This window comes from Macaca nemestrina, chromosome 1 (genome assembly GCF_043159975.1).
Source record: "Macaca nemestrina isolate mMacNem1 chromosome 1, mMacNem.hap1, whole genome shotgun sequence".
NCBI classification, from domain to species: Eukaryota; Metazoa; Chordata; class Mammalia; order Primates; family Cercopithecidae; genus Macaca; species Macaca nemestrina.
Window position 1 is genome coordinate 41,740,313 of NC_092125.1, and position 25,958 is coordinate 41,766,270.

Consider the following 25,958-nt stretch of genomic DNA (forward strand, 5'->3'; position numbering starts at 1 on the left):
CATGGTCTTATATGTAGAAGATCCTAAGGAATATACACACACAAAGGAAAAAGTACTATTAGAACAGATAAAAGAGTTCAATAAGGTTGCAGGATACAGGATCAATATACAAAGATCAATTGTATTCCTATTCATTTAGCAATGAACAATCTGAAAACAGAACTAAGGAAACAGTTCCATGTACCATAGCACCAAAAGAGTAAAATACTTGGGAGTATATTTAACAAAATAAATGCAAGATTTGTATACTGAAAATGACAAAACATCATTCAAAGAACTAAAGAAGATCTAAATAGTAAAAAGACACTCCATGATCATGAATCAGAAGACTTCATATTGTTAACATGGAAATATTCTCCCAGTTGATGTACAGACTCAATGCAATTCCTATCAAAACCCCAGCTGCTGTTTTCTCTTTTTGTGGAACTTGACAAGCTAATTCTAAAATTCACATGGAAATGTAAGGGACCCAGAATAGCTAAGACAAACTTGAAAAAGAATAACAAAATTGAAAGACTCGTACTTCTTACATATAAAGCTACAGTCATCAAGACAGTAGAGTACTGGCATAAGGATAGACATATAGATCAATCAAATAAAATTGAGAGTTCAGAAATAAACCCTTACATCTACGGGCAACTGATTTTTTACAATGGTGCCAAGATAATTCTACGAGGGAAAGGAAGTCTTTTTAACAAATGGTGAAGGGACAAATGGATAACCATGTGCAAAAGAATGAATGTGGATCCCTGCCTCATGCCAGATACAGAAATTTACTCAACACAGATCAAAGACCTAAAGGTAATAGATAAAACCGTAGAACTCTCAGAAGAAAACTTCATGAAGTAAATCTTCATAGCTTTGAAATTGACAATGGATTCTTAGGTATAACACCAAAATTACTAGCAACAAGAACAAAAAATAAACTGGATTTCATCAAAATGAAAAACTCTTTTGCTTCAATGTACATCATCATGAAAGTGTGACAATCTATAATGCATAAAGTTAAAGAAAATATTTGACAATTACATATCTGATAAAGGACTTGCATCCAGGTTATATAAAGAACTCTCACTACTCAACCAGTTTCCCTGGTCCACGTGGTCTATGAATGGGATTGGGGCTCTTGGAGGTATTTGAAGCAGTGGTTCCTAAACTCTACTGCACCCAAAAATAGGGCTGACGGATTTAGGAAGTGAAAAACACAAGACATTCAGTCAAATTTAAGTCTTAGATAAATAATGAATAATTTTTTAGTATAACCAAGCCCCATGTGATGTCTGGGACAAATTTAACTGGCTATCCAGTATTTTATGTGGCAATCCTACCCAAGAATCACCTTGAGGCTTCTTAAATGCAGATCCTGGATCTAGCCTCAGAGAGCATAATTCAGCAGGTCTGAGATGGGACTGGGGAGCTGCCCCCTTAACCATCCCTGGGGACTCTGATGTGAGTGTCCAGGTCACACTTTGAGAAACACTGATGAGATTCTCTAAGGGAGTCATAAGAACTTCAACAGCTGCTAGCCATACTCCTCAGCTGGGGTTATGCAAATAGAAAACAAAGCTACTGATATTCTAAACCAACATATAACACGGAAAGGCACATTTTATAAAAATCTATGCTTAGAAATAGTTTAGGGTGTCAAATAAAAGGGCAAAGCCAAACAAGATAAAACACAAAGAAGGGATCTAACTAGGTTCCCTGTGTTCCTTTCCTGCCATATTTCCAGGAAAAGTGGCCACTATGATCGGTCCAGGCAGATTGTAGCAGGCATCTCATGCAACAGGAAATGTAGACCTTTATGCATTTTTCCATCCATTTTCTTCCAGTTGCCCAAGTTTTAGCACTTTATGCTCTAATTCAGCTCTGAACACAATTCTGAACACATTCCTTCTGTTACACTACAGAAAGCTGAAAACCACCACAACTGTTGCAAGAACCCCCAGAGACGGGACAATCACATCCAATGTGAGCCTTCAGTGTAATGAAGACCAAAGACCACTGGCTGGTGAGGGAATTTCAGGCCTGTTCTACAGGATGAAATTAACTTAAATGCTACTGTAGGTGGCCGTTTTAAAAACATGACTATCCTCTAATGACCGAAGAGAATTATAGCCCCACCCGGGACTAACTCTCTGTCAGAGAAGGCACATCCCCACTCCAATCACATCTGCAATGGGAGAAGAAACCCAACTCACTTTCCATCCACAGCCTCGACAATCTTGACCTCAATCTCCTGCTCATACAGTGTGCGCAGCATCCGGTCCCGCCTGTCCTTCCTGCGTTTGAGGTTTATCATGAAAATCTAATACAAGAAGAAAAAGGGAAAAGACACATAAATTACTCAAGTCTTCTTTTAGGCTATTTGAAAAGTTTAGTAAATGTTTTAGATAGAAGAAGGAGTGGAAAGGATAGGAAGAACTGTGGTGAAAATTCATTTCTATCTCATATCAGCGTTTAAGGTAAATGATATTAATTCAAATTGAATTATTTTCTTTCTTTTTTTTTTTTTTTTGTTTTTTGTTTTTTTGAGACGGAGTCTCGCTCTGTCGCCCAGGCTGGAGTGCAGTGGCCAGATCTCAGCTCACTGCAAGCTCCGCCTCCCGGGTTCCCGCCATTCTCCTGCCTCAGCCTCCCGAGTAGCTGGGACCACAGGCACCGCCACCTCGCCCGGCTAATTTTTTGTGTTTTTAGTAGAGATGGGGTTTCGCCGTGTTAGCCAGGATGGTCTCGATCTCCTGACCTTGTGATCCGCCCGTCTCGGCCTCCCAAAGTGCTGGGATTACAGGCTTGAGCCACCGCGCCCGGCCTCAAATTGAATTATTTTCAAAACTCAACTCTTTGTAGTGACTTAACTCTCTTTGTTTCTCTGATGTTCATTGATAAATATGTTCTCCCTTCTCTTGAAATAGGAAACTTTAAAAAACTCTTTAAGAAGTCAAAGGACAACATGATCCTATGTTTAGAAAAACCTAAAGACTCCACCAAAAAACCATTAGGATTGATAAACAACTTCAGTAAAGTTGCAAGATACAAAGTCAACACAGAAAAATCATTAGCATTTATATATGCTAACAACAAACAATCTGAAAAAGAAATAGAAAAAGCAATCCCATTTACAATAGCTGCAAAAAATTTAATAATACTTAGGAATAAATTTAACCAAAGAAGGTAAAGATCTTTATAATGAAAACTATAAAACACTGATGAAAGAAATGGAAGGACACTAAAAATAGAAAGATATCCCATGTTCATGGATTGGAATAATTAACATTGCTAAAATGTCCATACTATCAAAAGTGATAAACAGATTCAATGCAATCCCTACCAAAATATAATGACATTTTTCATAGAAACAGAAAAAAAAAGTCTTACAATTTTCATGGAACCACAAAAGACCCTGAATAGCCAAAACTGTCATGAGCAAAAAGAACAAGGCTCAAGGGAGCACACTACCTGCCTTCAAAATATGCTACAAAGTTATAGTAACCAAAACAGCATGGTACTGGCATAAGAACAGACAACACATAGACCAATGGAACCGAATAGAGAACCAGAAATAAGTGCACACATTCACAGTCAACTCATTTTCGACAAGGACAACAAGAGTTACAGATAATGAGGATGTCCTCACTATTCCCAGATTTAATGAACCATAGAAGTATCTAAAACTTTGTGAATGCCATTACAGGGAAATCAATGTTTTAATAAGGTCCTTTTGCTATAAGCAGTAAGAAACTCATTTTAAATGTTAAACTAGTGACTTTAACTGTCAGTGAGAAATGATGATGACACGTAGCATGGTAAAGCAGAAACCTATAGAAACAAGTCAGGTGGTGTTGACTTCATCCTGACTAACCATTTGGATGACTTTGAAGAAGACATTAATGTTTCTGGGTCCAGTTCTATAAAAATAGGGGGGTGAACAAACTCATCTTTCAAATTCAGTACAGATTAAAATGTCTAAGATAGGTGATTTATAATAAAGTGGCTTTCTGCTATAGCCAGAATAAAGGAGAAACAGTGCCTTTGAACCAGTCTGGAGTTCAGATTGTACTGTGTCAAGGTTTGGTTCACATGGTCATTCTGAATGCAGTCACAAATATATGTTACACTGGAATTAAAAGCTACACTAACTAAAATTTCAACCCTTCCTTGCAAAATATTCTCATTTCTATCCGTTTATAGATCCCTGGGCATAGAAACTGATGTAGGAGCAAGACGTTCCCTTTGAAGAAACTGTCCACCTGATCTGGGGCCAAGTAGATTAAGTGCATCCTAATTTTACTACCTTCCTTGTTTACCTAACTGGGTAATTATTTTGTAAAAAACATAATTTTCTGTGGTGACTGTATTTGTCTTATTACTTGGGACTTTGTAACTTAATGGGTTGTGTTCTTTTAGTCAGAATCATACTGTGATGGGTCATGCCTCATTCCCTAATTTTCCAGATATAGAAAGGAAAGGGCATTTTCTCAGGTATAAACATGAAGCCACCCGAGGTCACTCTAGGAGAACAAAAACAAAACAGAACAAAAAATCAACAGAAATAAATCCAAAAAGGTCCCCCAAACCAGAGACCTCCAGTCTGGGAAGACTTTTAGTAAATAACAATCCAGTTCCAGTCCCTGCCAGGACAAGTGCAATAAAACTGTAGCCACGAAGTAAAAACACAGACGGCTCGCTCATACTTAGTGAACAGTAAACAAAGAAAAGAGTCTCACAGCCAAATGCAGCCCAGACACCACCAATGAGGTCACAGAGTCCGAGGAGGATTGAAAAGTCCCTGAAAAGCCCTTTTTCTACCATGCTATCTCTGTTCCATACATAGAGGTGACTAACCCCAGACTCAGGGAAGTAGAGTCTCCAAGCCTGTGCCACTTCACGGACTTGGCCTTCTCCTGAAGGGCTCTAGGAGTGACCCAGTCTTTACACCGTGTCCTGCCCAAAGAAGACCAGAACTTGAAGATCCTGGTTTTGTCTTATTTTATTTGCTTTGGTTTTGTCCTCATAGGAATGTTTTTAGGAGGAAAAATGAATCAATGTAAGGACATGGGTCCTTTCACCTAGGGAACCAAGAGAGAGGTATGGGGAAGGAAAGCTACAGTAATATGTGGAAGCTGGTCCACTGTGGGTGTGGGACAACCTTCTCTGTAGCTCTGATCATTTTTGAAAACTATTTGCAAATGAGTCTTATTCCTCTCTACTACATGTGGCTCGTCTCTTCTCATTCTGCCCTCTGTGGAAACAGCATAGTAGCTGTTAACTCTTCCCCATTTAATATTCATGAAATACCCTTTCCCCATTCCTGAAGTATAGCTCCAAATCAGTTTTATGGAAGAAATCTCAACTCCCAGTTCTAGCGTCAAATCCCTTTGAGAAGACTGTACACTGGGGACTTGTATGTATATGTTACCATGTGATAAACAAGGCATTTTCCTTCGATTAAGCAGTGGCAATGAGCACCAAGCTCAAAGCCTGATCTGTTACATATCCAGAGTCCATGGAAGAGTTCTCAGTTTGTGGACTCCTGATGCACTGCCCTAGCTTCTAGACCACAAAGCTCCTTCTGAATACTGTTCAGCAGCTACCGGAGAGACCCATGAGAGAGACGGTGACATGGAGTCACAATCCCTGCCAACTATCTGTTATGCATATCACCATGAGGGGTACTTCTTAATATTTCTGCTTCATTCTTTATACAACTAAAACTTAATAACAAATACTACCCTTAGAATATTATTAGGAAGTTCTTGCCTGCTGAAAGGCAGAATTTTAGAACAAATATGTTTTTTTTTTCTTTCTTTGTCCTCTCAACCCTGCTCTCCAACCTTTTTCCATGGAAGAATAGTAGAAAGAAAAGAAAGCACAGAAAGTCCCAGAATAGTTTCCACTTGCTCAGATGTGGCAGAATAAAGCTAAAGTCCTCCATATCTAAAACATGTATCCTCTCTAACTTACTCTTGAACTTTGATAAAAAGGTTGATTAAAAATATCACAATATTTGCTCCTAGAAAATATCAAATTCACTTTCATTACTAAATGGTAACTTCCTTCTGAGTAAATGATTAACTACCTTTTATCATGATCCTCCTTTTTTAAGATAAGGAAACTAAGGAACAACAAAAACCAAGTAGTTTTCCCAAGACCTCAGAGCCATTTCAGCAGCCAAGCCAATCTTGCTGGCTCTCAGATGCAAGCTCAGGCTTGTGTTCCAAAATGAACACATAAGCCTGCACACGCATGCACGTGCACACACATATAGACACCTTTCCTACCTCATCAAATCCCATCTTGTCTGGATATTTAGGGACAAGTGAGACATACTTGGAGGGTTCCATTGGAGGACGGTCAACTGGAAGACACAAGAAACATGCAGAGTGCTTTGTTAATGAAAGGGTCAGAAATCAGAATTCCATCCGCATGCCTGATCTCTAGGGCTGGAATACAAGTTGGAAATACAGGGCAGGGGACAATGGTAGCAGTTCTCCAGGACTGAGTAGCCACACAGGAACCCTGCTGGTCAGGGCACTGGTTTCAAGAGCATTTGTTTATATGGAAATTGCAACATTTGCTCCACTTCCCTTAAGACTTATTTCAAGAATATTTGGGAGGCAGTTTAGGATAATGGTGAAGAGGAAGGGCTCCAGAGTTGGATGATCTGGGTCCAAATCTTGGTTTGTGAAGGAGTAGGAGAGGTAGGGGACCTCTTTAAGCTCATTTCTTTGGTATGAAATTGGGATAACAGAAGTGTATCTGTGTTATAAAATTTAAATGAGACCTGCTGCAAAACACTCATCACTTTAACATGGTAAATGCCCAACAACTCTTAGCTATTGAAAAAGCTCAGAAATAGGCTTGAATTTTTACTGAAAAATACTTTTTTCTCTACATTTAAAATTGTCAAAGTGTGGGACTATTTTTATCCCACCTGGGCAGGTTTAGCTGTGGGTGCGCAAAAGGTCCTTTGCTTTAACAGGATCTAACCACGGAGAGCTGGCCCTCATCTAATGGGAAGATTCCAGCTGGGAGCGACACTACTTCTCCAATAATGACAGTTTTATTTATTTGATACTCTAAAAAAGCTTCCTTTGCAAACTGGGTATTTTAAAGTTTGGAAGTAATATTGGTTAAGAAACCTGAAAAGGCCTTGAAGAATGTTTGGTATTATACAAATTCAAAGTCCTCATTTGATTTTCCTTGAAGGGATAATACGAAGAAAATTTAAAATGAGAGCTGATAACTGGGTTGTTGAAAGAACTATGGGTGATAGCCATGACTACTGTAACGTATCTGTTCCCCTCTATTCCAGGCACAGGAGAGGAATACACTCTCTTGCCCTTGAAGTTACTCAGGGCTATATGACTTTCTGGGGAAAGTTTACAGTATAATGCTGCTGCTCCACTCTCCAAGAGCTCCCCTGCCCCTGGTCCCAGCACAGTGCTCGTAGCGGCATGTGTGGATATGGAGCAGCTGCGAATTGGAAGCAGCCTGGAACGTGGAGCATCAACACATGGAGGGCAGCTCCCAGGAAAGACACCAGCTCTGCAGACTTGGATAGCAAGAAATAAGCCATTGTTGTATGATGCCAATCAGATTTTTATATTCCAGCATAACTTTGCCCATCCTGAGATACTGTCCGAAGGGTATGATCTGTTTAACTTCACTGAAATATTATAGAGAAATCCTGACATCCAATTTTACTTATTGGCGAATGATGTGAAATTCCAGAACATAGTGAGACAGAGTTCTTAGGCCAAACACAAGAGCTGGTCTTATTACTTCAAACTTGACACAATCATGTTTCTGTGCATATGCAGCGCAAGTGTTTGTCTTCCTAACAGCAGCCCAGAATATTCTGGTCCTTTCTGCTCCATTCCACTCCTTATAAGTTTCTTTTAAAATCAACAGGGAGGGTCCACCATGTACAGGGTTAGGTTTTTAAGAGAAAGAAGCTTAATGTACCAGCTTCCTCCTGTTCATGACATTGTCTGAGGAGCTGTCTCTCTCTCTCTCCTGGGGCCTGAGACTTGGGAGGACGTTACATTTTGAGTTACCCATTCTAGGCTGCTGGTCTCCTTTGGACTCACATGGCCTGTGTGGCTTTAACATTTCAGCCAAAGAGACTACTTTTAGCAACTTTGTTTCCATCAAACACAGGCAGTCATTGCATTCACAGGACAAGTGTTGCAAAAAAAGCCACAAGTGGTTGGCTCCCGAAAGTCATCACTGAGCAAAAATATCAGAGAAGTGTGCTTGGGTTTTGCCACTGAAGGCAGCAGTAAGCCATAGAGGAAAACAGGAAGTGATACAGTGAGTCACCTAAGAAACTTAGTCTGTGGGGAGAAGGATGTATCTTTGCTGACAACAGACTTGAAGGTTAGGTATATCCTGGCTTCTGTTTGTAGTCATTTCTGACTCCATCATTCATAATTCATCTGATCTCCCATTAAATCCCTTCCTGGAAATAATCCTTCCCTGTACTGCCACTTGGGACAACGGGCTTCATTGCTTTCGGGAAAGTTTCAAGATCTAGTGTGAATAATTACAGCCATTGTTACAGGGATCTTATCACTCACAGAACTCTGGGTTCTGTGAGTGATATATATGTCACATATATACTTGACATATCTAATCACAAATATTTAATGTTCACATGTACCATGGGATATGTACGAGTGTCTCAATTTTTATAGACAAGGTAACAAACGTTAAATAACGTGCCCAAGATCACAGAGCTGATAGAGCTGGTATTTGAACCTAGGTCTGACTCCTGCACTGGAGCTCTTAATTCCCATTCCACATCATCCCCAGAGCTAGTCCTTGGTGGCCACTGGTATTAGCCAACAAGGCAACTGGGCTTGGTCTACAGTAGCTCATTTAAGCCCAGTCATGTCTGGAAAAGTACCTGATAGATTGTACTTTGGATCAAATTCTACCGCTTCTTCTCTATAATTTCTCCTAAACTTCTTCCATTGTTGTAGCCTAGCTTGGGTGCTTACCCACTGTGTCTGGGCTGTTTTTGATTTTTTTCAAACACTAACATGCTCTCAGTCTTTCCTATTCTAATTAATCATGCTCACTGTTGTCAAAATAATCTTCCGCTGCACAGCTCTGCTCTCAACCATAACAGTCACACTCAACACTACATTTAAGGGTTTAACAGGTTGCTAGGTGTTTTCATAGTCACCATGTAATTTTATCTTCAATTTTTTGTGTGTGTTTTTTTTTTTTTTTTTTTAACAAATAACGAAACTGAGACCAAGCCAGATGTAGACTTGTCCAAGGTCAAATACTGAGTTACTGGCAGAGCTGGAACTCAGTTTTAGACCTGACTTCAAATCCAATTATCTTAGTAATTTTTGCATGAGGTACTGTTGTCTCAAAATGTCAATACTGAGAGCAGGTACCTGAGCCTTCCTATCACCTTATGCTGTAATTTGCAAGAGTAATCTCCTCATGCTTTATAAACCATTTAAATCTAACATCTTTACAAGATCTGGCCTCCTGTCATTCATCTCCCAAAGGCAGCACATCCCCAAATTCTCTGTGCAACTTCTAATGTACTAAATGAGTTATCACATGAAAAGAGATGGGTACAGTGCTTTTAATAAGTGTCAGTCATTGTCGTCATAACCCTTCCCTCACCTCAAATTCTTCGACTCTGATTTCTAAAACTCCAGTCTGCAATTCAGAAACTTCCTGACCATCCCCTTCACAAGATTTTCAATTCTCAACCACTGATGCCTGAAAAACCCTAATCCTGGTTAAACTCGTTGCCCACTTACTCAGCACCAAGAGGACTACTGTTAGAAACACACACTATTGTGCTGACTGAGTCACTTCAGAGCTACAATCACAGATGTCAAATTGGCACTTGACACTACCAAATGATGTAAATGTCCTTTCATAGTAAATTTATTTTCCCACTCTTTGAGAGATTGTATCTTATGCCTTCTCTCTCCTGAAATCTCCAAAATCTCTGTCTAGCTCATGACTGGCCTATATACTTCAGAAAGAAAATATTCAAAATCAAATTAGATCTACCTTTTCAAACCACCTCAAGTCCACAAACCAAACTGCATGTGTATTGATACATTCTGCCATCCTATCTGCCACAGTAGATGAAATGTCTATCTAGTATAGCCTCTCCAATATTGTCCTGGGCTGCAACCAAGGATAAAAACCCTCTTGTTTTCACCTTACAATTACCTTCTCTTCTACATCATCAAGATCTCCTTATATATTGGATCCTTGTGATTAGCATACAAACATACTGTTATATTTCTATTTTTTTAAAAAAAACAGTGCAAACAGACAAACCCAACCCAACCAGAAAAATATTTCCCTTGACCTCCCACCTCCAACAGCCTCCATCTGATTTCTCCATTCCCCATCCCATCAAGATTCAGCTTTCTCATCTCCCCATTGGCTTCTCTTCAGTCCACTTGAATGGATTTGTGTCCTCATCATTGCACTGAAGTGACCCTTATCAAGGTCATCACAGACCTCTGTCTTGACAGAACCAATGACCAATTCTTTATCCTCATTTTCCTTGGCTTCTCAGCAGCATCTTGGCTCTGTCTTGAAACACTTCTCAATTTTTCCTCCCAGCTCTCTGGCTGTTTGTCTTCCCCAGGGATCTGTCCTCTTCTCGTCCTGTGTTCTTTTACTGCATGAGTTCACACTGTTCCATGGCTTCAAATATCCTTCCGATGCTGATGATTCTCAAATGTCTGTCTCTAGCTGGAGTTTCTTCCCTGAACTCCAGACTCATATATCCAACTATCTTCTGGCTTTTCTATTTAGATGCCTAATAAATATCTTAAGCTTACGTGACCAAAACTACCTCCCCACCCCTGAGTCTTCTTCTATAAAGTCTTTCCCATCTCAGTAAATGGCATATCAGGCTAAAATCCTGGACTCATTCTTGATTCCTTTCTTTCCGTCATGGACTACATTCAGGTCTCTGTATGTCCTATTGGCTCCACCACCAAAATATATCCTCAATTTGTCTGTTTCTCATCACCTCCTTGCTATCGTTCACATCCCAATCACCATCATGTCTCACCAGAGTGTACTGGTCCCCTACACTCTGGTATCCTCACCACAGCCCAAATGATCCTTCTAAATGCACAAGTCACATCAGGCCAACCCCCCGTCTTCCAGGGATTCCCATTACTCTTGGAGTAAAATCTAAATTCCTTACCATGGCCAGAATGTTCGGTGGGATCTGGACATTTCTTCTCCCATTACTCCATCTCCCTTGACCCAACTCATTCTTTATACCCCAATCACGCTGGCCTTTTGTCCCTGGAACACCCCCAAGCTTTTCCTGTCTAACAGTCTTCACATGTGCTATTCTTTGTACTTGGGACATTCTTCACCCAAATATTCATGTGGCTGCTTCCCGGATATTTTGTCTGTTGTCTAACTCTCTGTGTTAGAATATAAGCTCCCTGATGGCAGGGTTTCTGCCTGTTTTGTTCACTGCTATATGCCAGCATCTTGAACAATCTGCAGGGTACAGTATGTGTTGAATAAATCCTTACAGCCTGATTATCTCTTCTAACACCTTCACTGGTTCCTTAAGATGGCCATTCTTCTTGATCTGAGCATTCAAGGACCACAACAATGAAGCCACCCCACCCTCTCAAACTTTATTTCTGCCTACTGTTTTAAGTCAGCTCTCCTTCAGAGTGAGAATACTTTGTCTTTTCTTGGTCTGTTTCCTCTGCCTGTAGAGTCCTTACCATACCACTCCTTTTGTTTAAATTTTACACTTCTACCCAAGCTTAGCTTAAGAACCATTAGGACTTGAGGCTCTCCTGGATCACACAGGCCATAGCAATCTCTCTCTATCCCAAATTCCTATTTCTTTGATATTTTCTCCTTTCTCAAAATGCTATACTGCATTGTGAGTGTTTTTTTTTTTTAACGTCTGTCTGTTTCTCCTATTAAATCATAAGTACCTGAAAACAGAGAATTGATCATAAAATGTTTTGAATCCCCAGTACCTTCATAGAAGACACATACATTACAGGCATTCTATGTTTGCTCATGAATAAAATGCATGTATTAATGCAAGCTTGTTTAACCGTGGCCTGCCGGCCACATGTGGCCCAGGATTGCTCTGAATGTGACCCAATACAAATTTGCAAACTTTCTTAAAACACTCTGTGATTCTTTTTGTGATTTTTTTTTTTTTTTAGCTCATCAGCTATTGTTGTGTTAGTATATTTTATGTGTGGCCCAAGACAATCTTTCTTCTTCCAATGTGGTTCAGGGAAGTCAAAATATTGGACACCCCATTCCTATTCTTCAATCAGTGCAGTCTAACAACACTATTAGCAGCCATTTATTTGCTGCTCATTGGGTTCCAGGCACTATGCAAAGTAGTTTTAACAACTAGTTAATCTTTTACTAGAGAAGGATACTTGACTGACAGGATTTTGTCATTGCCAACTTTTTATTAATCTTACATGGACCTCTAGGCCATATTTCTGCATTATACCCTTCAAAATTTGATTTTTCCAACATTTTCTTATTCCGATTATGCTCTATATTTTTAAAGTTCAGAAAAGGAGGTAAGTATAAGAATAAAATAAAATGTGATATGTAAAGTGCTTAGCACTAGAGGTGGCATGCGTTGGAAGATCAATGATGAAAGTTATAATTTACAGGTTCTTCTCAAATGAACTCTACCTGGCTAGCATGGTAGTGTGCATATTTGTAATTTGCAATCATTAAAATCTTTATTGATGACATGTGTATTTCTATGTACTGAGAACTTACACTCTCAGCCCTGTGGAAGAAAACAAGAGAACATAAGGTCTGGCTGGCCGCTCTCTGAGCTCAGAGAGACTCTCCCTACTTGGGAGTCAAGACCAAGAGCCATGAAACAGGGATAATAAGGGACAGCACTTTATCGAGAGCTAAAAGGAGTCATAATAATAGCAGCACCTCATGATTTTATAGAGTTGATATATTCTTTTGTTTGCTCCTCTCAACATTGCAAAATCACTCTATAGATGAAGAAACGAAAGTCCTGAAATCTGATTCTCTCTTCATACGTGACAGTGTCTAAGTTCAAGCCCATTATTCTGGCTTTGGTTTCAGTGCTCTTGTCAATACAGTTTTCATTCATTCATTTGTTTATTTGTTCATGCATTCAGCAGATATTTTTTCGTAACAACTACATGCCATGCACTGTGCTAAGTGCTTGGGATTCAAAGCAATAAGATGCCATCCATATCCTTTAGGGCCTAGAACATAGGGAAAGCGGCAGAAAAAGTATGTATTAAAGAAATTCACAAAGGAGATTACTGAGGGCTGGTTCAAGAAATACTGTCACAGTGAACCAGCTTCTTATTCCATCATTTTATCATCAGTCATTCAGTCATATAACAAATATTTACTAGGCATCTACCAGGTGACAGACAATGTGCTAGGTCCTGAGACTAACATGATGAAAAAGAAATTTATAGTGTAGTAGCAAGGGAGTGGGAAACAGATACTCATAGATAACTCAATGAATCTAAAAATAAACTCATGTTTCTCTTTTCTTTTCTTTCTTTTTTTTTTGAGATGGAGTCTCACTCTGTCACTCAGGCTGGAGTGCAATGGCGCAATCTTGGCTCACTGCAACCTCCGCCTCCTGGGTTCAAGCAATTCTCCTGCCTCAACCTCCTGAGTAACTGGAACTACAGACATGCACCACCATGCCCGGCTTATTTTTGTATTTTTAGTAGAGACAGGTTTCACCATGTTGGCCAGGCTGATTTCGAACTCCTGACCTCAGGTGATCCACCTGCCTCGGTCTCCCAAAGTGCTGGGATTACAGGCATGAGCCACCACGCCGGCCATGGTCTCTTTTCAAACCTCTCCTTTATTCTACATGCCCTATTCCATTTAAAGTTCCTAAAATCATCCCCAGACACTGAAGACAGAACTTAGGAGTTTTCTCTATGCCTCCCTTTTGCTCATCCAACTACAATTAACTCTTGGCTGTGTCCTTTCAAGACTATGTCCTAAGCTTCTGTTCCTTCCTCTCCATTCCCACTGCTACTGCTCTAGGTCAGGTCTTCACCACCTTTTGCCCAGTAGCCGTGAAATGTCCAAAGTGGTCTCTTCACCTCTGGTCTGAGACCAGCAGCCACTGCCCATGCATCCCATGCATGCTCCACCTACACTTTTCTAACCACTAGAGTGACCTTTCTAAATCCAAATTCAACCTGACATTTCTGTGCTAAAATCTTTTTGAGAGTGCCCATCCTTTCAGCTAAAGCCCAAATACCTTCTTATACATCAGAGCTTCTTGGCGGGGCTCCTGCCCACTTTCTAGCCTCAGTTCCTGCTGTTCCTCCCTAACGACCTCCACTGCCCACATATATACCTCCTATGCTCTACTGATGAATAATAGAAAATAGTCCCCACTTTGGGAAGCCATTTCAACATCTTCCCCTAGGTTAGGTGGATTGGTTACTTTCTCTTTTAGCTACCATTGTACATCACATATAATAAAAAGCATAGCTACTGATGACTGAGCACAGCAATTCATGCATCATGCCAGACCCAGAGGCAATAACAATAGTGTTTAAGGACATGAACTTTGTAGATAGCAAGATGGGTTCAAATCCCAATCTGTCATTTGTTTAGCAGAATGCTCTAGGGCAAGTTACTTAAGGCAACATCTCATTATTTTTAATCTTTAATATGGGCATAATAAAACCTCTTCATTGAGTTGTTGCAAGGATTAATGAAACAATGTACAAAAAGTGCTTAGCACTTTATGATGTAACAGTGGTATCTGTTACATCACGAGCTATTGTTAAGTTGAAATCATAATTACTGTGGCTGTATTAGACATTTTACATATATCATGATGAATCTGCCCAAAAACCCTGAAAGTTTTCATTATTTCCATTTTACAACTAAGGATATTATTTACTCAAAGTTATATAATTAGAAAGCAGCCAAGTTAGGGTTTAAGTCCACACCACAAAACACTGTTATAGCACTTATCAGATCCTTTGGAAAGTATTGACTTGTGTACCCAGCTCTCTTCCAGGATGGGAAGCTCCCAGAAGGCAAAGACCTTGTCATATTCATATTTCCCATAGGAAAAGTTTAGGAAACAATGAACAAATGAATAACTATGTATTCAGCCAGAGGAGACTGACGGCTGTGAGATTCCAATCCTGGAAGAGAAGGGAAGTGGCTGGTACGGTCACTGTGGCAATGGAACGACAGCCATCCCCCCCGCTCCTGGGTCACTCACTCATTGCTTCAATCTGCACATGGATGAGGTTCTCGATGTCTTCCTGCAGTGTCTGATGGGACTTCAGGGGGATGGGCAGGTAGCCATAGTGCTCTCTGTTGCAGAGGTACATCTGGATGCCTGAGGATCCGAGAGAGGGACAAAGCCAACAATCAGAAAACACACTGCTGAGTGACAAGTGAGGAGAAGGAACCTGAACTGTGTCTGATGCTGAGTTTGACATTGCAATTACATAAGTGGTTGTTTCAGGTATGTCTATAGACCTTAAAAATGCTCCTTTATTCAAAAAGTAAAACACAGCATTGGGGACTAATAAAAACACTGGGCTATTCTTCAACCCAGAGGAAATTGATTTTTTCTCTCTGAAGAAAAACCCAAACTCGTGGCCTGGAATGAACACAAAAGGCATGAAAGGATCAAAAGGGAGGCAAGGAATTCCCATTCCGGAGAGCAGAATGGAACACTGTAATCCACCTACAGGAAATAACGAGAAAATGAGGAATGAAATCCACATCTGATATGAAAGCAAACAGGAAAATTCTGTAACGCTGACAGATTATTAAAGCTAAATCTAGGCATACATAGAACAAAAAACGAAAAAAGCAAAGGAAATTTAAAATTCTCCAAGATTTTCCTTGGTTTTATTGCTTCCCTTAGCAGGCATGGATTTGGAGCCAACCAACAGATGTGAAACTTCCAAAATCAGTTCATATACAGACAAAAGAGTCTGCATTTCAGAATGTCCTTTTAAGAACCTGTAGTGTGACAATACCAGAAACATGCAATACCCTTCTCATATTCAAATTAGTCTTCATAGCCCCACCTGATAACTTGCACAGTTATAAGGCATCTGTGTTTAACCAGACAGCTAGAAATATAGGAATCAGGATGGTCTTATACAGATCATTGGTCAGCAATTGACACTCCTCATCAATGAAAAGACTGCTTAGTGAAAAGGATGAGTCCGCCATGTATCCAAGCCTCTGGTCCATGTATCCAAGCCTCTGATTTGTTAATTGTGATAATCATCACTGTCTTCTGGGGAGAGAATTTTCTGCATAGGGACTCCTCTATTTTGTGCAGATGAAATTTCCTCCGGTCGGCTACATCATCTGTCAAATCAGGTGAAGCTGTCTCATGGAATTAACAGAGAGGAAGGAGAAAATCAAATAACTTTTATTCCCTGCTTTTATGGAATCTGGCTTGAATCAAGGTTGGTCTACCAAGCACTGTCCCTTCTCTTGCCTTCACCGAGCAAACTCATTAGCTCTGCTATTTGCCCACATGAATGCTTCTGGGGAGCTTCAAAGTACACCTTCTTGTAAAGTCATGATGAATTCAGGAAGTGGAAGGAAAAAGATATTAAAGTTGCATCTCCACCCTAATTAGGCAAACCATTTTACCAATTAACTTTCTGAGGCTTCCATAAAAAAATGATATGATACATATCCAAACTATCCATCAAGTGTGAGGGTACAAGGAAGGCATTTTTAGACATGCAAGACCATAATATATTTACTTGCCATCATACTTTTTCAGAAAGTTACTGGATGATGTGGGAGAAGGATGAGGAGGAAAGGAAGGAAGAGGAGGAGGAGGAAGAAGAGGAGGACGATTATAACCAGCAAGAAAGATTATAAACAACACGAACAGAAGAGTCAGTGTATAAGAGAAGAGAAATAAGTCTTAGGTCGATAGCTGCAGCACCACTCGGATTAGAATATATTAGAAGGCTCCAGGACAGACATCTTCACAAACATGCAAAAAAGGACATCTGACAAATCTGAACATTCTGAGAGGAGTTTGAGGTGATTAGTGATTAGTTTTGGATCATACTAGTAATAATAAAACTAAGCAAAAAAATGGTAATTATTAAAGGAATTGCCTCCAAAGAAAATTAATGGCAAAGGAAAACTAATCATAGCCTATAAATGACCAAGCTCGGAGTTAAGCTTGCATGATTACAACAAGAACACTGACCATCAATCTGTTTGAAATGACATTGGGAGAACAGGGTGTTGATAAGAATGTGTTTGCATGCAGAGGGCAAAAGGCAGAAAGAGAGCTAACTCCTCACTGTCCACAGTGGAGAGTCAATATATAATGCCTATGGTGAAGCCAGAAAATCAAGAAGTAGCAATGTATGCATATTATTTAACATGGATGTAAATATTATACTAAAATGATCACTTAAAAGAGATAACAGTGGTTGCCTTCTGGAGGACAGAAATGATGCAGGGTGATGTGCAAGGGACTGTTCTTTTCTTAATAAACCATGGGGAACTATAAGAATACTTTCAACCATGTGCACGGGCAGTTTGATAAAAGAAAATGTATTAATAATTAGATAAAGTCTATGAAAGAGTCTGCACTCCCAGTGAAAGCTGCTTCTGGGGAAGACAATTTTTCTTTTGAAAAAGAAAAGTGAATTACACTACATTTTGAAGGACTTTGTTTTTCTTTTAAACATATAAAACATTTTCTTGTACTCACATAGTAACTTAACATTGCAGATTGATAAAATTATCCCTATCTTTGGTGATGAAAAATCAGACTCAGGCTGTCACTTGTCCAAGGTCACATAGTAGGTCATTAGTGCCAAATCTTTGTCCCTAAAGAGCCAATGCCAAGTGCTTTCTACCCACCGGGTAATTGGAAACTCAGTTCCAAGACCATTAGTCACTAGGGGATTGCCATCCCTCCACATGGGGACAAATGTGACCACTACCAGTGGTGTCCAGGATCTGTCTGCCTATTGCCCATATCACTTGCCTCTTTTGACTCACATCAGACATTTGGAAGATGACTGACTGGCGCCGGGATGTTTCCTGTGGCCATAATACAGAAACCAGATCATGGGCCACAGTGGGAAGTGAACTCTTGACCCTGGACTCATTACAGTCACAGAGACTCACCTGTGACCATATGTGCTCTCTTCTTGGGCTAGCTGGGTGGCCAAGTCCCGCTCACCAGCACACTTGGATTGCCCCTCACTCATCACCCACACGGCGCAATGGCTAGAGTCTGGGGTGAAAGATTTAGGACTGAGGTTTGTGGTTGGATGGTCCTGCCTGGGACATAGATGATACACAGCTAGGGAGCTTCAGAAGAGTGAGAACAAAAGAATACCAATTATATTTCATGAAGAAAGAGGGAAGGTGCTTTGCTTTAAAACTAAGGAAGAAGAGCCTAGAGACATGCTCCGGGCTGCACATGACTCCCAGGCTCATTCACGTTTCTCTGGAAAATACTTAGAGATAAGTACAATATTACCTTAAAATCCACAGTTGTCAAGAAATACCTTTCATTTCCCCAAAATGACTGAATCTTTCCTGCCTTGACTCCTGCCCTGTTCATGGTCTGAACTGCCAATCTGGCCCTTAGCTTTCACTGCTTCATGACTATTAGTTGTGTTTTCACACATAAAAATCTTAACTCCCAACTAACACAGTGCCAGGAACAGAAGGAAACACTTGGGAGTTCATCTCTCTCTTTCCTTTTCTATTTCTCCTCTTCCCAAATGAGTCACCAAACAACTGTGGGTGTCTACCTGCTTTCAGTGTTCTAAAAAAGCCTTTGCAAAATCTGACCAACAGCACACAAAGTCCTGGTGAACAGGCGAAGCACAGGGCAGAGCTGAAAAATTCCTGCTTAACCTGAATCACTTTTTCCCACCCCAGTATCTAGGTATTGGTTTCATACAATGTATCATCATAATTTAGTGCATGGGGTCATAATAACGCTTTGTTCAGTGACTATAAAGGAGGACTCTGTTAGGCAGTGCCATTCGTGTAATTGTTAATATCTCACTTTCTTGGAACATCTTAGCTTCAGCCTCTGAAGGAAAGAGATTGGCACTCAAGGACTCAGATGGCTCTGTCTTTGTTTCCTATCCTGGGGAAGTCAGAGCAAATCACAGACCAGATGAAAAAAGCAGGTTCCATTAACATTGACATAGGAATCTTTGCAAAAAACTTCCAATCATATGAAGATTGCTTTTGCCTAAACACAAGGGCTACAAAATGCCTGCACCTGGCCAAAGGGTCTAAATTGCTCTAGCAGCCAAGGGGGAAATCAGCCTGATCCATTACTACCAAATATTCTCATTCTCAGCAAATCTACAACTGATGAATGGGACACCTATGGCTTTAAGGAGAATCTGATGTGTGAACTGTAGCTTGAATTTGTATTAACATTCTCATCTGCCAGCCACTTTCTCAGCTGCCTGAAGATCTTTGCACCATGTTTTCCACCCTCAGTTATATGGCCACACTGAGTTTATTCACCATCTTCTTGGTTTATAACCTATTTGTGCTAGTAGTTAAGTGACACATTTCTGGCACATTAATAATGGGACCCAACTTCTGTCAGGAAAGTCTGAATTATCCTAATAAAGCTTTGCTCTGTTAGATGCCATGTGTCCTGCTGTTGAACTGCTCTTGTGAATTGTGTCCTCCTGAAGCAAGTGCACGGTGAAATGAGAAAAATAACTTTCCTTCCTGTTGACCTGTCTTTCTCAAAAATCTACAGGCCTCACTAGAAATGCTTTCCCAGTGGTTCATAAAAGACTTCAGTCTCGCTTTGCCTCTCCTTCCACAGGGACTGAGGCCGAGACTGTTTGGTGCCTCTTTATCTGTTCTTTCCTTCTTCTGGAGTGTGAAAATTGCAGTGCATGCATGCAGAGAATAAAGATGACATTCTGAGCCTCCCTTACAGTGAGGTATTGTCCTGTGACTAAGCTCTGGCTAACGGGATTTGCATGGAAGTGCTGCATTCAACTTCTGGATTGCACCCTTCAAGGGACAGGGAGAGTTCTCCCTGCTGTTTCTGCCTTGCTGGTTGAAACGCATCCGTGGTGGTGAGACACCTGGGACTCCACAATTAAGGGCAGTACCTCGTGGAGAGTGAGAAGCCTGGGACTCTGAACACTTTGTGGAACAAAGCCACTATAGCAACTCAGACTTCTTCAAGAAGAAATAAACTTCCATTTTTAAAGTCTGGGATCTTTGCCAGTGTTGTTTTAGGCCTCTGTGACAGTTTCCTAATTAATAAATGGACTTCTGTGATAAACAATTGCAATGCAGTAGCACCATAGAGAACCAATCACCTTCCCATAACTCCCAACATCACCACCAGTCCCTCCAACCCAAAACAGAGTGGGTTCCTGGGTAGAGGCCAGCCCTGGCTCTTGGTAATTGGTGCTCCCAGGGACAGCAACATAGAGGGTGCTGGTAAGGTTACTGCAGACAATTTATTGCCTCTCACTACCCGAAATATGAGGGTATTTTAAAAAATAAGATGCACAAAACAAAGGAGCTGGTCATTTTGCTGTGTCTCCATGGTGGTACTACAACCAAAGACAAACGGTACCTGCTTGCCTGCTGGAGAAGGCAAAGACAATGATGTCATCAAAGGTCCAGGTGTAGTCCTGGTGTGGGGGGTAGAAAGTCAGCTTGTCCGAGGCCTCCTTCCTGAGGTCAATTAGGAAGGTGGAGTGGACCATGGGGACGGGGAAGCAGCCTGACCTCTTCCATTCTCTAATCTGAACGTAGTCTGGGGTCCTCTTATAGAAGCCCTGTAAAAGCGCAAATAGGTGGGTTGTGTTTTCTGACCTGAAGTCTTCATCCTTCTCAGTCATTTGCTAGACTGATTCCTTTCAAGTCGTCACCAGCTAAATACAAGCTCCCAAACAAAGCCACCTTCATTCCTCTTATCATGGCCTATGAATTTCCAGGTGAGCACAGGAAATGCTATCTACATATAAAATAATACTAAAAGGGTCTTGATATAAGAAATCACTTTGATTTCAACATATCTCTTGATTTAATAATTTCATAAAAGTGTATTTTATGTTGACTTATGATGAAATATGAAGCATGAGTATTAAGAAGTGACAGAGCAGTTAAGAGCACAGGTTCCAGTGTCAGACTCCCTGAGTTCAAATCCCACCTCAGCTACTTATTGTCTGTGGGTATGGGGCAAGTGACTCAACCTTGCTGCACTTATTTCCTCATCTCCAAAACAGGGATGATGGCACTATCTACTCCACGGGGTTAGCTGTAAAATTTAAGTAAGGTAGAACCTGAATAGTGTTGAGTGTACTGCCTAGCACCAAGAATGTATCAACAAATATTGGCTCCTATTAAAATGACATTACACTATAGTTAATATTTGTAATTAAACATGCATTACTAAGATATACAAATAAGGGTCTTCTTTCAATGCAGTTACTTAGTCAATATACTGGTGAAGCTGCAGCTGCTCCACAGTTTTTGGGGATTCAACTTCTGAAACTGCCTTCTGCACAAGCACACGGGACAACCAGTTTCCTTATTCCAAAGCTCAAGTCATTTCCAGAAAAGATGAAGATATATCTCAACAAAACATGCTTATGAAACATACTTGTGGAAGCTTTGCCAGGCATTTTGGAAAACGTTCTAGGTGATGGCAGCTCACTGGGATGAGTGTGAAGTTTTGCAAGGCCAGCACTCCGAAGGGCACAGCACTCTGGATGCAGAAGTTCTTATGTGGTCATTAATCAGTTGCATCACTTTATGGTCACATTTCCTGTTGTCATTCAGCATCCACACATAAGGCGCTACAGCCTCATCTACTTCTCTGACATTCCCTTCAAGTTCTAGAAGAGTGTCCTAGCTTAGCTAACCCTAATGCTGACCCCATGATAAGGGAGGAGGATCACAAATGAGGACTTAGAAGATGTGAGTCTCAGAGTCATCTTAATCACCTTCTAGCTGTTTGATCTTAGCCCATGGCTACCCTCTTTGAGCCTGAGCTTTTTATCCTGAAAAACGGGATAATAGCTGCTCTGTCAATCTCAAAGAGCTGCAGAATGAATCACATGTGATAAGGTCTATGAACCTATTTTGGAAACTGCAATTCATTATATGAAGTATTATTATTACTATAATTTTTTATTAGCCTTTAACTTAAGGATCATTTAACATCCTCTATGGTTTCTCCTAATACTTCAGTTTATGAGCAGTCTTCCAAGGGATAAAGGGAACTTGGGTTTTTAAATAGGCTGCCTAAGTACTTGTGTCAAATATAAAGTTCTAGATTACTTAGGAACAATATTCCCAGAATGAGAAGCTTGGAAAATCCATGATGATAATGAATCACAGAATATCCTTGGGGTGGGGGTGAGAAGGAAGGAAGCAGGGAAAGTGAGAGAGAATAAATATGCCTCCTGCAAAGAGGCAGAGATGATGAATGTGTTTCTTTTTCCATATAAATTGAATCTTGTTGGTAATAATTCCTGTTCACTGGCCAGACAACATCAAGGTCATTTTATTTTGAATGCGTTTAAAGACTCTGGGAACCAGGCCCTTACTTGAGGTTATGAAGTCACTGGCCTTTTCTAATCCTGCTCTAGTAGAGACTAACTGGGATGGTAGAAAGCCAAAAATAAATGGAGGAAAATAATAATTGTCCCTAAGTTGCTCAGAATTTAATTTTACTGTACAAAATAAGTGAGCACATTTCTCCTATTTGCTTTTAAGCCTGAAAGCAAATAAGGAGATAATACAAATTTGTAGGCTGTGGCCACTAGGATAACCCACCCTTGTTGCTGGTGTCAAAGCACAACTCATTAAAAGCAACCCTCAAGTGACTCTGCCATGTGAAACACTGAAAGTGTATGAATTTAAACCAATATAATGTTTTCTCCCAAGGAAGTGAGAAAGTGAATGGCCTTTAGAAATATGAACATATTACCTTCCCAAAAGAGACATAGAAAATAGCACACATTCAAAATCTCTTACAACTAGAAGAAATAATTACAACAAAAGAGGAATGTTTCATCCAGTGGTATACCAGACCACATATTGTTAAATTTTCAGAAATTTTGCAAACCAGTTGACATGTTGATAGCTTGGAATCCATAAAAACAAAAATCGTGTTAATCCCCAACACTCTAATGACACCTCAGGTGGCAGTTTTGCATATTTTTAATAGCTATATCATCAAGTGGCGATACTGCAGTTTACTTAACCTTTCCCTTAGCTTAACAACATTTAAGTTGTTTGCATGGTGGGAGCATTTAAACCATAAAAATTGGCAAATGCTATCAACTAGGGTTTTTCCCACAAAAAGCCAGTTATTAAACATTTATCAGCACACTACTGGCCTTATTTCTCATCCAAAACAAAACCAAATATAAAGGGGAGACCCAAACTTTAGCCCTTTGGCCATGAGAATACATCGAACATACTCTCCGTTTTTTTGAGACAGGGTCTCAGTCGCTTAGGCTGGAATGCAGTGGTGTGATCATAGCTCACTGCAACCTCAACTTCTTGGGCTCAAGCAATCCTCCCTGCTCAGCCTCCCGAATAGCTAGAACTATAGGTGTGCACAACACCACACCTGGTTAATTTTTTCATTTGTTGTAGAGATGAGGTTTCTCCATGTTGCCCATGTTGGTCTCGAATTCCTGGGCTCAAGTAATTGTGCCTCCTCAGCTTCCCAAAGTGTTGAGATGACAGGCATGAGCCACCGCTCCTGGCCAATATACCTTATTTTGTTTAGCACATTTTTAATCCTACATTGATATATATTATATTAATCAGTTGAATTTATCTCTCTAATTCTTTAATTAAAGAATAAAAAATACAACCAGCCATGAGCATTCACTAAAACAGACCTCTAGACCTTGAAGATTTTACTATGAAGAAAAGAAATAATAAAAATTCAAACCTTTTTTAACTTGAATTTCATAAAAATAACCTAATATGGTAGTTTTCATTATTAGAACTCTTTGGAAATAAATTTGGCAACATACATCAAAGGTCATTGAAATATTTATAGTCTTTGTCTCGGTAATTCCACTTCTGAAAAGCTATCCTAAGGATATAATCTTAAATGCTGAAAAATTATATTAATCATGATGGTCATGATAGTTAAAAGTTGTGAATAATTTAAATGTTTTTCAAACCAAGATAAAGGTTAAGTAAATTGGAATATAGCCACTTGATGATAATACAGTTATTAAAAACGTGCAAGTTTCTATCTATGATGTTGTCACAGTGATGGGGATTTAACATGTTTTGTTGGTTTTCTTTTAAACTTTTTTTAATTTCTAAGTTTTTCTATAGTGTTCTTATGTTAGTTTTGTAATGACAAAAAGAATTAATTAAAAATAGTAATTCCTGAATTGGGTGGGGGGAAAGTACAAATTCCAGCATGCTTTATTAGCTAATTTGAAGTTTCTAAGGCTAAGCTCTTTAGACTATTTTCTTCAATAATTAATTAATACAGAAGGGCTCAACTGGGTGGTAGCATTGGACCTAGATTTACTGCCCTTCCTGAAACATGCTTGCTCTGGGAACACAATGACATGCATGTTTCAAGGGAGTAAACAGGAGAAAGGTGAATGGGACTACATTGACCCGGTATTGCCTTGTTAAAACTAGTAGCCTTAATTCATTTAAGCAAAAGACTTGCCTTAGGGGTGATTCCGCACCAGAAATTAGAATACAGGCCCCGAGACTCCAGCATGGGGGCCACAATAGTTTTGTTTTCTGCAATCAGTAGATTGAGGGTCTGTGGATTAGTCAGGAAATTGTCAACATCTATGAACTAGGAAAAGAAAAGGATAATGTTAGGTGAAAAGGTACTTTTCAGTAATGAGTTTGAGAATAACCCAACCCTTCTGAAGGATCCCAGAAACTTGCTCATGACATATGGAACTAGTTATCTATGTCCTCCTTATTGAAACCCATTGCAGCTAGGTGACTTTCATTCAGTCAAAATACATTTAGTCTAACTTTCCTACGTTGGGCTCTGCATAAGGCACTAATCAATAAATCGGTGCTGCTACACTGGGCACAGCCTCAACCAGGACCCATCCTACACTTTGGCTAGTGTTTTAGGCACAAGATATTAATGGTTCCCAAGCCATTAAAGGTTCATTCAAAAACACTTATTGACTGCCCAGTCTAGGTATAGATGGGCATACCTACTTAGCTTTTCTATAGTAATGCCAGAGTAGCTCAAAACAGATCTATCAATGTATTTTAATGTTGTAAGTAGAATTTTTGTACATTATATCAACTCATGCTAACCAGTGAAACTATTTCCTATTCTTAGAAGTCCATGTTAACGGTGATTTATTTACAGAGACAGTATAACAACAGATTTTAACATATAAAAGAAATAATCATACTGAACTGTACACTGAAAAAGGGATAAACTGACAGATTTTACATTTTGTAGGTTTTATCACAATTAAAAAATCAGAAGTCTTCATTTTTATGATAGTCCATCTGTTTACCCAAAATTTTGTGATTTAGCATTTGTACACTTCAATGGCATTTAAACAGCTACACAACGTTAAATATTGTCAGTACAATTTGAAAACTTCCATGAAAGGATTTGTGTCACAAGTGTGCATGACACATTATTGGGCAGATTTTCACTGTGGTGGAGGGACTGGGGATGGACATAAGTTCTCAAAGAGAGCATCACTGGGAGCAACCAGGAAGCCAAGTAACAGATGCTACTCCCCAGATCATTCAGGAGCAAAAGGGAACCGATTCAGAGCTGTTCGGCTCAATTATTTTTTTAGATAATTACTTTTCATATCCCCAAATTCTTCCAAAAAGTTATAAGAACAACTTACATTGTTTTACCTACAGCATTTCCCATGAACTAGAAATAT

The 25,958-nt window shown here is 39.8% G+C and overlaps 1 protein-coding gene across 2 annotated transcripts in view; it reads right to left on the reverse strand.

Moving 5' to 3' along the window:
• The window catches only part of LOC105484573 (collagen beta(1-O)galactosyltransferase 2), a 102,961-nt gene that overhangs the window by 12,599 nt on the left and 64,404 nt on the right, over nucleotides 1–25,958 (reverse strand). For both annotated transcript variants that reach the window (XM_024793700.2, XM_011746339.3), the window contains exons 4-8: nucleotides 24,743–24,877; nucleotides 20,654–20,858; nucleotides 15,284–15,403; nucleotides 6,282–6,358; nucleotides 2,202–2,308 (exon numbers count right to left, since the gene is read on the reverse strand). In XM_024793700.2, coding sequence (XP_024649468.2) covers nucleotides 2,202–2,308; nucleotides 6,282–6,358; nucleotides 15,284–15,403; nucleotides 20,654–20,858; nucleotides 24,743–24,877 — 644 coding nt within the window. The remainder of the gene's footprint in view (nucleotides 1–2,201; nucleotides 2,309–6,281; nucleotides 6,359–15,283; nucleotides 15,404–20,653; nucleotides 20,859–24,742; nucleotides 24,878–25,958) is intronic.